At 41.2% G+C, this 11441-nt stretch overlaps 1 protein-coding gene across 1 annotated transcript in view; it reads right to left on the reverse strand.

Annotated features, from left to right (window-relative positions):
* Positions 1-11226, reverse strand: part of cenpf (centromere protein F) — a 65653-nt gene extending 54427 nt beyond the window's left edge. The window contains exons 1-3 of the mRNA XM_072265125.1: positions 11099-11226; positions 10641-10836; positions 2210-2406 (exon numbers count right to left, since the gene is read on the reverse strand). Of these exons, the coding sequence (XP_072121226.1) occupies positions 2210-2406; positions 10641-10802 (359 nt within the window). The 5' untranslated portion in view covers positions 10803-10836; positions 11099-11226. The remainder of the gene's footprint in view (positions 1-2209; positions 2407-10640; positions 10837-11098) is intronic.
* Between the last annotated feature and the right edge of the window lie 215 nt (positions 11227-11441).

The raw sequence follows: 11441 nt of genomic DNA on the forward strand, positions 1-11441 counted from the left end.
AAACAACTTTGCCACATCCACTCTATCCATGCCTTTCAACATTCGAAATGTTTCTATGAGGTCTCCCCTCATTCTTCTAAACTCTTCATCTCAGGTTCTCGATATTAATTTCTTATTTATTCATTAATATTATTATTTCTTTTGTTTTGTTTCTGCACAAGGTTGTTGCCTTTTGCACGCTGGTTGAATGCCCAAGTTGGTGCAGGCTTTCATTGATTCTGTTATGGTTATTATTCTGTTAATTGAGTATGCCCGCAAGGCATGAATCTCAGGGTTGTATACGTTGAGATATATGTACTTTGATAATAAATTTACTTTGAACTTTTGTTCGTCTAAACTCCAGTGAGTGCAAGCCCGGAGACATCAAAGGCTCCTCATACATTAACACTCGCACTCCCAGGATCAGTTTGCTGTATGACTATTACTCTAATGCCAGTACAGACTATGTTGAATTATCATTGACATAGAGATTCATAGAGCACAGAAGAGTCCAGTTGGTCCCTTATGCTCAAGATTTTTTATAAAATGGATTGCATTTCTTTATTTTCCTGTAAATAACTGCAACAAAATGAATCTCAAGGTCATATATGGTGACATATACATACTTCGATAATAAATGTACATTAAGCATAAATTCCATGTGATACTGATTAGCAATGAAAACCTGATGAATTTTCCTCTTATTACAGATGAACTGAAGCTTTTTGTGATACCCTCCCATTATTTATTTAAACAGATCACTAACTGAACCACCTCAGCTTTTATGCTACTTCACATTCAAATTATAAAATGTGACCATAACTGTTCAAACATACAGAATAGAGTCATGTTCCTTCGCGTGGAAGACATAGAGGGGTAGTGACAAGAACCTTTTCCCAATAATAGATGAGTGTTAAAAGATTTAGAAGAGATCTGAAAAAAATTTCTTTCGCCCAAAGGGCGGCTGCAATATTGCCTCAAGGCAGTTTCTCTCACATCACAACATTTAAAAAGCAACTGGATGAGTTTTTGAATTACCAAAACACTGTAGGCTATGAACAAAGTACTCGTAAACAAGATTAATATAAATATGTAACAGATAGTCAGCAGGGACTTGAGGAGCAAAAGGCACTTTCCACTGCTGTACAATTCAATGACTGCAGTAAAATAATTTACTATCAATCCAAGAAAAGATTCAAGTGGCAATGATATTGTAACATTCTGAGTGAATCCAAATAGCACCATCTGGTGGTAGGCTGAGATTCTTCTTCATTTTTTATGTCAAGTACTTCAGTTAACGGCAAACAGATCTTCTGAATTGTTGGGTATTACACCATCCCAACACCTCTCTTCCTCACATTAGTACAATGCATTTTCCAACGAATTCATTGAGTTAATGGGTGCAGGAAGCAGGGCTCATGTCTGTAAACTTCTGCTTGTGTTTCTGACTCAAATGTGTTCCCAACCATAACCCCATCTCCAGTAGCCCACAGTCCCAGTAATACCATCATACTCCTGGGTGGGTTGTGTAAGTCTACAAACAATAAAAAGTCAGTCCACTAACAAGTGAGTACTTCTTGCTGGTGGACGTCAAGGGTTTCATTGGTGCTGTCATATAGTAGGTTAGGGTCACTGCAACCTTGTATGTTTAAAAGAGGTATCAAATAAATAAGATGGACAGTGTTGAAGTTCTTGTGAGGAGTTGGATGTGCACTTACTAGGGAAGTGGAAAACATTCCATCACATTACTGACATACCTAGTAGCTGGTAGAAAGACTTTGAGGTGTCAAATCGAAGACACTCACTCAGGATGCAGTGTCTAATATGCCCTTGTAACTGTAGTATGTATATGACTGCTTTAACTGAGTCCGTGGTCACTGGTAATCCCCAGAATGTTTGTGATGGGCACTTAGTTTTTTTCTCTCTCTCATCAGAGGTGGACATTACCTGGAAATTTTGTGCTGTGAAAGCTACTTGCTACTTATCACAAATAACTGACTCCTATAACGCTTAGGAGTTGTAAATAGAATTGAACACCAGTCATTGCTAAACTTACAATGACAGAGCACACTGCTATCCTCCAATTAATTCTTGAACCTTCTTAACCAAACAAATGGTGTCCTTGTTGAAGGATACGTTCATGATACCAAGCAGTTCTACCACGACGTTTTTTACTTTTCTGCCAAAGGGCACAATGTGCCCAAATCAAATTTAATTTGCACAGCTTTACCTTTTGTTCTCTTGTTCAAGCTTCTCAACAAGTTTCTTGCTTGATGCAAGTTGTCCCTCTAGGTAATTAACTTGTGATTCCTTCACCTGCAGATCATGAGAAATCTTCTGCCTGGTTTTCTCAAGGTTTTCACATGAGTCAATTAGAGTCTGATGCTCCCGCTTTAGTGCGCTGCTTTCAGTTTTTTCATTTTCTACCTGTTTTTCAGGAGTTGGAAAAAAAGTTAATAATCATAAACTTGCTGCCATTAAAATGCTATATAACTTGCTACTACACAATCCCCTTTCTTAAAGGTCTTTAATTCCATGATCACTTTTAAAGTGACATGATTTATTTTTACTTAGGGAATGTGAATTGGCTCTTTTACAAAGGAGAGCTAAAACGAACTTTGAAATTGTTGTTCCTAGAAAGTCAATTCCTAGCTTTCTACCTTGAATTTCTAGGTTAATGTTTGATGGCACTCACATTTGAATAAGTAAACTTCAAAACTTAAATAATACTGGTGCTCTTTGGAGGATGCATTGTGGAAATTGCGGGAAAAGCAGTTATATTCAACAAGTTGAGAGAAGCTCTGTTGTGATTATTCTCCTTGGAGTAACACAAGCATTATTGAGATACCATTCCATTGCAAGTGATCTATCCTTTATATTTTTCTATTAAGTTTTAGGTAAATGTACAAAATTTTATGGGACAAAAAAGGAGTAAAAAGTTCCAGAAGGCAATATTACTTCTTCAGTCAACAAAACTAATCTTTAATTCTTTAAATTATTTTTTGTGGATTCACGCATAAACCAACCAATTCTGGTACTTATAAATTAGTCATTCTAAGCAAAGTTTAATCATGCAATACAATAATTGAGCAGATTACCAAAAGCTTTCATAGATACAGTACATTTTAAGAAACAACTAAAAGCATGAGGGGTTGAGATTAATACTGAGAATTCCAGAACTAATACTGAGAATTCCAGAACTAATAGGCTAATGCATAGCTGTCCAAGGCTATTCAATTCGTATTTGATCTACAGGTCATAATTGATATCCCAAAGAGCTTAAGCAGATTACAAGGATTAAAAGCAAAAATAAAACTCAAGTTTAACCAGAAACCAATGTTGACCGTAAGTAAGAGTTATGAAAACTTATAAGTGGTCATGAAAATTACAAGGGGATATTGATAAACTAATTAAATGGGCAGAGGACTGGCAAATGACTAGCAAGTCAGACAGGTATGAAGCAGTATTAGGCACTTGACAACGACCAATAAAAAGTAGCTAGGTTTAAGTAGAGTGGCTATTGTGGGAGCGGGCCAGTGTTACAGAGTGGGGAGTTAAGGCTTTGACTCATAGAGGAGAAGCATAGGCCATAGGCAATTTTTTTTTCATTATTTATACTTTCTTTCTTATTGCACATCTAGAGCAGCAGGGATGCCAGGCAGGATGGTAGAATGCTCCTCCTGTGGGATACAGGAGGGCAGGAAGACCTTCAGTATCCCTAATGACAACACCTGCAAGAAATGCATTCGGCTGCAGCTTCTAAAAGACCATGAGCTGGAACTGGATGAATTCCGGATCATTCGGGTGGCTGAGACATTGATAGACACAACATACAAAGAAGTAGCTATTCCCAAGGTGTAGGACACAGAAAACTAGGTAACTGTCAGGAGAGGGAAAAGGGTTAGGTAGCCAATGCAGTGTAGCCTTGTAGCTGTTCTGCTCAACAACAGGTATACCACGTTGAATACTGTTGGTGGTTGTGGTGGTGGTGGGGGTGGGGGGGGGAGCAGGGGTGGTGGTGGAATGACATAGCAGAGGAAAGCCACAGTGGTCAGGTCTCTGGCATTGTGGTTCAGAGGTAAGAGGGGAGAAGAGGAAAGCTGTAGTGATAGAGATTCATTGGTTAGGAGAACAGAAAGGAAGTTCCGTGGACGAGAAAGAGATTCTCAAGATTCTCAGATGCCTCCCGGATGCTGGGGTCAAGGACATCTTGATCAAGTCCACGGCAGGGTGAGCAGCCAGAGTTGTGATCCACATCAGTACTAATAATATAGGTAGGATGGGTGACGAGGTCCTGCAAAGTGAGTTCAGGGAGTTAGATGCTAAGTTAAAGGACAGGACCTTCAGGTCTGCAATCTCAGGATTACTACCTGTGCCACGTACTAGTGAGGCCAGAAATAGGAAGATCATACAGTTGAACATGTGGCTAAGGAGATGGTGCAGGAGGAAGGGCTTCAGATTTTTGGATCACTGGGCTCTCTTCCAGGGAAGATGGTTCCAGTATAAATGGCAACACACATCAAGGTTGCTGGTGAACGCAGCAGGCCAGGTTCCAGTATAAATGGGACGGTTTACACCCGAACTGGAAGGGACTAATAACCTTTCGGAAAGGTTTGCTAGTGCTGCGCAGGGAAGTCTAAACTAGAGTTGCAGGGCGATAGAAACCAATGCACCAGAACAGACTGTGGAGTGGTTGTGGAGAAAGATGTTGTTAAACCTACATACAAAGTCAGGAATCAGAAGATCAAGCACGGCGGGACAAATGTTCTGCAGTATATATTTCAATGCAAGGAGTAATGTAGGAAAAGCTGATGAACTTAGGGCACAGATCAGCATGTGGAATTACGACACTGTGACATTGTAGCCGTTAGTGAGGCTTAGTTGCAGGAGGGGCAGGACTGGCTGTTCAATGTTCTGGGATTCCATTGTTTTAGATGAGATAAAAGGAGGAGGGATGGCATTATTTGACAGGGAAAATGTCATGGCAGAGTCCAGACTGGAGAGCTTGTCTACTGAGACTATATGGGTGGAAGTGAGGAATAAGGTAGGGATGACCATGTTAAACATAGAATAGTACAGCACAGTTCAGACCCTTCGGCCCACAATGTTGTGCCAACCCTCAAACCCTGCCTCCCATATAACCTCCCACCTTAAACTCCTCCATATACCTGTCTAGTAGTCTCTTAAATTTCATTAGTGTATCTGCTTCCACCACTGACTCAGGCAGTGCATTCCACGCACCAACCACTCTCTGAGTGAAAAACCTTCCTCTAATATCCCCCCTTGAACTTCCCACCCCTTACCTTAAAGCCATGTCCTCTTGTATTGAGCAGTGGTGCCCTGGGGAAGAGGCGCTGGCTGTCCACTCTATCTATTCCTCTTAATATTTTGTATACCTCTATCATGTCTCCTCTCATCCTCCTTCTCTCCAAAGAGCAAAGCCCGAGCTCCCTTAATCTCTGATCATAATCCATACTCTCTAAACCAGGCAGCATCTTGGTAAATCTCCTCTGTACCCTTTCCAATGCTTCCACATCCTTCCTATAGTGAGGCGACCGGAACTGGACACAGTACTCCAAGTGTGGCCTAACCAGACTTTTACAGAGCTGCATCGTTACCTCGCGACTCTTAAACTCTATCCCTTGACTTATGAAAGCAAACACCCCATAAGCTTTCTTAACTACCCTATCTACCTGTGAGGCAACTTGCAGGGATCTGTGGACATGTACCCCCAGATCCCTCTGCTCCTCCACACTACCAAGTATCCTGCCATTTACTTTGTACTCTGCCTTGGAGTTTGTCCTTCAAAAGTGTACCACCTCACACTTCTCCGATTGAACTCCATCTGCCACTTCTCAGCCCACTTCTGCAACCTATCAATGTCTCTCTGCAATCTTCAACAATCCTCTACACTACCTACAACACCACCAACCTTTGTGTCGTCTGCAAACTTGCCAACCCACCCTTCTACCCCCACATGGGATTATATTATAGACCATCCAATAGTAAGTGCTGAATGGGATACAGATTGTTAAATATGTTAAGGAAAGTTTCCTGAATCAGTACGTAGAAGTCCCATTCGATAGAGTACATGGAGTATGATACTAGATCTCATATTAGGGAATAAGATACAGCAGGTAATGAAAGATGAATCTGGTGATTATAATGCCATTAGTTGCAAGGTAATTATAGAAAAGCACAGGTCTGAGGTCATAAATTGGAGAAAGGCCAATTTTGATTGTATCAGAAAGGATCTGACAAGTGTGGATTGGAACAGATTGTTTTCTGGCAAATGTATAATTGGTAAGTGGGAAGCCTTCAAAAGGTGAAATTTTGAAAGTACGGAGTTTGTATGTTCCTGTCGGAATAAAAGGCAGGGATAACAGGTTTAAGGATCGTTGGTTATCAGGAGATATGGAAGGCCTGGTTAAGAAAAGGAAGGAGGTACATAGCAGGTATAGGCAGGAACAACTGAGGTACTTGATGATAATAAGAAATGCAAACGAACACCAAAGAAGGCTAAGGTAAGAGATGAGGCTGGTTTAGCAGACAAGGTGAAGGACTTCTACAGATATATTATGAGCAAAAGGATAGCAAGGGACAAAATTGGTCCTCTAGAAGATCAGAGTGGTAATCTATGCATGGAGCCAAAAGAGATCTTAAATGGATTTTTTTGTATCTGTATTTACTCGGAAGACAGACAGAGTCTTATAGAAGCGAAGCAAAGCAATATAGACTCTATACCAAACACAGAGGAGATGTTTACCTGTCAAGGTGTTTCTTTGGACGATGTGAGGTTAGTGCAGAGATTGCAGGGCCCCTAGTAGATATTTAAAATATCCTTAGCTAGGGGTGAGATGCCAGAGGACTGGAAGATAGCTAATGTTTAAGAAAGCCTCCAAGAATAAGCCAAAATATTATAGACTGGTGAGCCTGACATCATAGTGGGAAAGTTATTGGAAGGTATTCTAAGGGACCAGATATATAAACATTTGGATAGACAGACGCTGATTAGGGTTAGGCAACATAGCTTTGTGTGTAATAGGTCATGTTTAACCAATTTTATAGGGTTTTTTTTTGAGGAAGTTACCAGAAATATTCATGAAGGCAAGGCAATGGGTTGTGTCTACAGGGCAGTGGGTGGTGTCTACAGGGCAGTGGGTTGTGTCTACAGGGCAGTGGGTTGTGTCTACAGGGCAGTGGGTGGTGTCTACATGGACCTTAGCAAGGCTTTTGAAAAAGTCCCATATGGAAGGTTAGTCAAGATTCAGTCGCTTGGCATTCAAGACAAGGTAGTAAATTGGATTAGATAATAGCTTCGCAGAAAAAGCCGGAGAGTGGTTGTAGATAGTGGCCTCTGACTAGAGGTTGTGACTAGTGGTGCACCACAAGGATTGGTGCTGGATCTATTGCTGTTCGTCATCTATATCAACGATCTACGTGTGGTAAACTGGATTCACAAATTTACAGATGACATCAAGTTTGGAGGTGTAGTGGACAGCAAGGAAGACTATCAAAGCTTGCAGTGGGATCTGGATCAGCTGGTAAAATGGGCTGCAAAATGGCAGATGGAATTTAATGCAAGTGTGAGGTGTTGCACTTCGGTAGGACCAACCAGGATAGGTCTTACCTGGTGAGCAGGAGGGCACTGAGGAGTGTGGTGGAACAAAGGGATCTGGAAATAGAGATCCATAATTCCTTTAAAGTGGCGTCACAGGTAGACAGGGTTGTAAAGAGATTGTTTGCCATATTGGCCTTCATAAATCAATGTATTCAGTACAGGAATTGGGATGTCACGTTGAAACTGTACAAGATGTTACTGAAGCCTAATTTGGAGTATTGTATCCAGTTTTGGTCACCTACCTACTGAAAAGACACAAGTAAGATTGAAAGAATGCAGTGAAAATTTGCAAGGATTTTTCTGGGGTTTGAGGACCTGAGTTATAGGAAAAGGTTGAATAGATTAGGACTTTATTTCCTGTATTTTAGGAGAATGAAGGGAGATTTGATAGAGGTATACAAAGTTATGAGAGATATAGATGGGGTAAATGCAAGCAGGCTTTTTTCCCCATAGGTTGGCAAAGACTAGAACCAGAGGTTATGGGTTAAGGGTGAAAGGAGAAATGTTTAAGGGGATCATAAAGGATCCTTCTTCACTGTGACTGCGGAGAGCATATGGAATGAGCTGCCATCGGAAGTGGTGGATGTGGGTTTGATTTCAACATTTATGAGAAGTTTGGATAGGTACATGGACGAAAGGGGTATGGAGGGCTATTGTCCGGGTGCAGGTCGATAAGACTAGGCAGGTTAACAGATCAGCATGGAGTAGATGAGCCAAAGGGCTTGTTTCTATGCTGTAGTGTTCTGACTCCATGGCGCATTTTGGGAAGTCAAATCGGGATAGGATTTACACAGTGAATGGTTGGAACAGAAGTACAAGTATATTGTTTGCTGAAAGAGGTCTCATAGGCAAAGTGATGAATGCATTTAGCATGTTGGCCTTCAATCAGGGCACTGTGTATAGGAAGTGGGACACTATATTGCAGTTGTACAAGACATTGGTGAGACAATGGAATTTCATTTACTTAGAGATACAGGTTTCCCTCGCCATCAGAAGGTAGAGCATTCCTATGAAACGGTTCATAAGTCGAAATGCCGTAAAGCAAAGAAGCAATTACCATTTATTTATATGGAAAAATTTTGTGAGCGTTCGCAGATCCAAAAATAACCTACCAAATCATGCCAAATAACACATAAAACCTAAAATAACAGTGACATATAATAAAAGCAGGAATGATATGATAAATACACAGCCTATATGAAGTAGAAATACTTTTCCACAATCATTACTGAACTGTTCTCCGTAGCGAAAATCTCACGCAAGCACTGTTGGCAAGAACACTCTCTCCAGTAACCTTTAAGCTATGAAGCTGCCAAATCATACCAAATAACACCTAAAAATACACAGCCTATATAAATTAGAAATAATGTATGTACAGTGTGGTATCACTTACGGGAATCGGGAAGACAGCGCCGAGCACACTGATGATGGTGTGTTAGACTGAGTCGTTGCAGGTTGGGGTAGTGCAGTGGCCCCCACCCTCCAGGCCGCCGACCAATACATTGTCGCGAAGCACGCAGGGGTTCAGCGGTAGCCGGGAGGCACACAGCACATCTTGAAAAAGGCCGAAACAAACATGCTAATTAATTAGGTGCCACCCGGCACGTAACTGTCGGCCCAGATCAGTGCCGATTTCCAATTGCATCGTCTCTGATCTGGGCCGACAACTACGTGTTGGCGGCACCTAATTAAGTAGCATGTTTATTTCGGCTTTTTTCTTAAAGATGTGCTGTGTGCCTCCCGGCTACCGTTGCATTCTCCGCGAATCGGTATCTGTCCATGGCCTGGGGGTTGGGGTTGTGGGACACTGGGGTGTCATCTCGTCGTCTGTTTCCATTAGAGCAGGCAGCTCATCTTCTTCTATCTCTGCCGGCCTCGATGTCGAAGGTCGAGGTTCGTCGTCTGCTGTGGAAGGCTTGCTTGACTGCTGAGCCTCGTGCATTTTTCTATCACACAGTTCTTTGTAAGCACTCAAACTATCCTGCAAATATCCCCTAAACCGATGTACCCTTTCAAAATTAAAGTCGTACTTTATCGTTACTCATTCGGTTTCGATTGTTATCCTTTTTTCTTCCAATTGCATCAGCTCTTCATCTATCAGTTCTTGGTCATGGGATGCCAAAACCTCTTCAACATCATGTTCATCAGCTTCTACAAGCCAAACTCACATAGTCCTTACTTCGTTCACCATGATCACAACACTTAATTATGTCTAGTTTTACGGTAAGTGTAACACCCTTACGAGCTCTTTTAGGCTTTTCTGATACCTTAGAACTCATCTTGCAAACGGCTGCTCACAGGCATGTGTTTAAGCAATGCCGTTCCGAATCCAGGGAGAGCGGCTGCTCGGGGCGTGCTCAGGGCGCCTTTTATCGTGCGCTGATTTTTTTTCGTAACAGTGAAAACACCTTCTGAAAGCGAAAACAGGGTACTAATGTAGGTAACACACATCAAGGTTGCTGGTGAACGCAGCAGGCCAGGCAGCATCTGTAGGAAGAGATGCAGTCGACGTTTCAGGCCGAGACTCTTCGTCAGGACATGTAGGTCTTTCGTAACAATGAGGTTTCGTAAAGTGAACATTCGAAAAGCCGGGGACACCTGTACATCACAGTAAAGGCCCCTCTGCATCCACAAGCCCACACCACCCAATTACATCCATATGACCACAACGAAGTGCACAAAGATTTTGTACTGTAACGGGTAAACATACTTCATAAAATTCAAAACCACTTTCGAGATAAAACGCTGCTGTCACTGTTGCTATGCAGGAAAGTGTTACTTTTAAAAATAAAAGGTGGATGTCAATAAATGGACAAAAACTTAATTTATATTGATGCTTATCATCATATAATCAGATAAAATGAATATCAAAATATTAATACACATTCTCTTTGAAGAGCAATTTTAACAATGTTCAGCTTGCACTTTTATTCAAAGTCACTATCCAGTTTCTTAGGACTCATTTCAGCAAACTATCATCTGATGAACAATCCCGTACCTCAAAAACAACTACAATACTGATAAGTGAAAAAACAGTCACCTTTTGTTTTTGTTTCAGCAGTGCAGCTTCCAAGGTTTCAACCTGGAATTGTCGCTGTTGACGTTCTTTTTTGAGTTTATCTAGCTGAATTTCAATTTCCTGGATTTTCTGAAGTGCCTTTGTTGGAAGCCCTTCTTTCCACTCTTCCATAGCCCAACTCATTTTCCTTAAAATTTATCTTAAAAAATATCACAACCTTCAGGAAAGAATGGAGAAAGTTCTAAATGACAGTGCATTATGTATAGTGGAATCAGTGACATATCAATTCATTTCATAAAGCCAAAAACGTTCGTAATTGTTTCAGTTTTGACTGAAAATAGTGTCCGACACGTGCACTGCCCACTAAATCGGTGGATCTTGCTGTAAGTAGGTACAGCCTACTTAGACCAATGGGATGCAGCTAACACCAGGTTATTGATAGAAGATCTAATGTTTAACAAGATAAATTATCCACTCACCTAACTACCGTATTTAAAACGATCGCCCGTTATTTGTATCTATGGAGTTTTGGTTGTTCTAGCCTCTTTTATTCCACGGGAATTACACACTGATCAATGCCGACTGTGACCACAGCAGTCTGCATTGCATTCAGTACTCTTCAGTATATTTGGTTTGCAGTAAATGAGCCCAAGATTAATCCATTTAACCCTGACTCCACTGCACGTTCATCACAAATACAGTATCGCAAGCGTATTCCTGATCACTGATCCCTGGAGGAAAACATCGGCAGGTTTATCCGTAATCACTGAAGAAATGTTCAATCAATACACCCGCAGGTTTACTGATCAGGGGGAACTTGCA

This window comes from Mobula birostris, chromosome 8 (genome assembly GCF_030028105.1).
Source record: "Mobula birostris isolate sMobBir1 chromosome 8, sMobBir1.hap1, whole genome shotgun sequence".
Lineage (NCBI taxonomy): Eukaryota > Metazoa > Chordata > Chondrichthyes > Myliobatiformes > Myliobatidae > Mobula > Mobula birostris.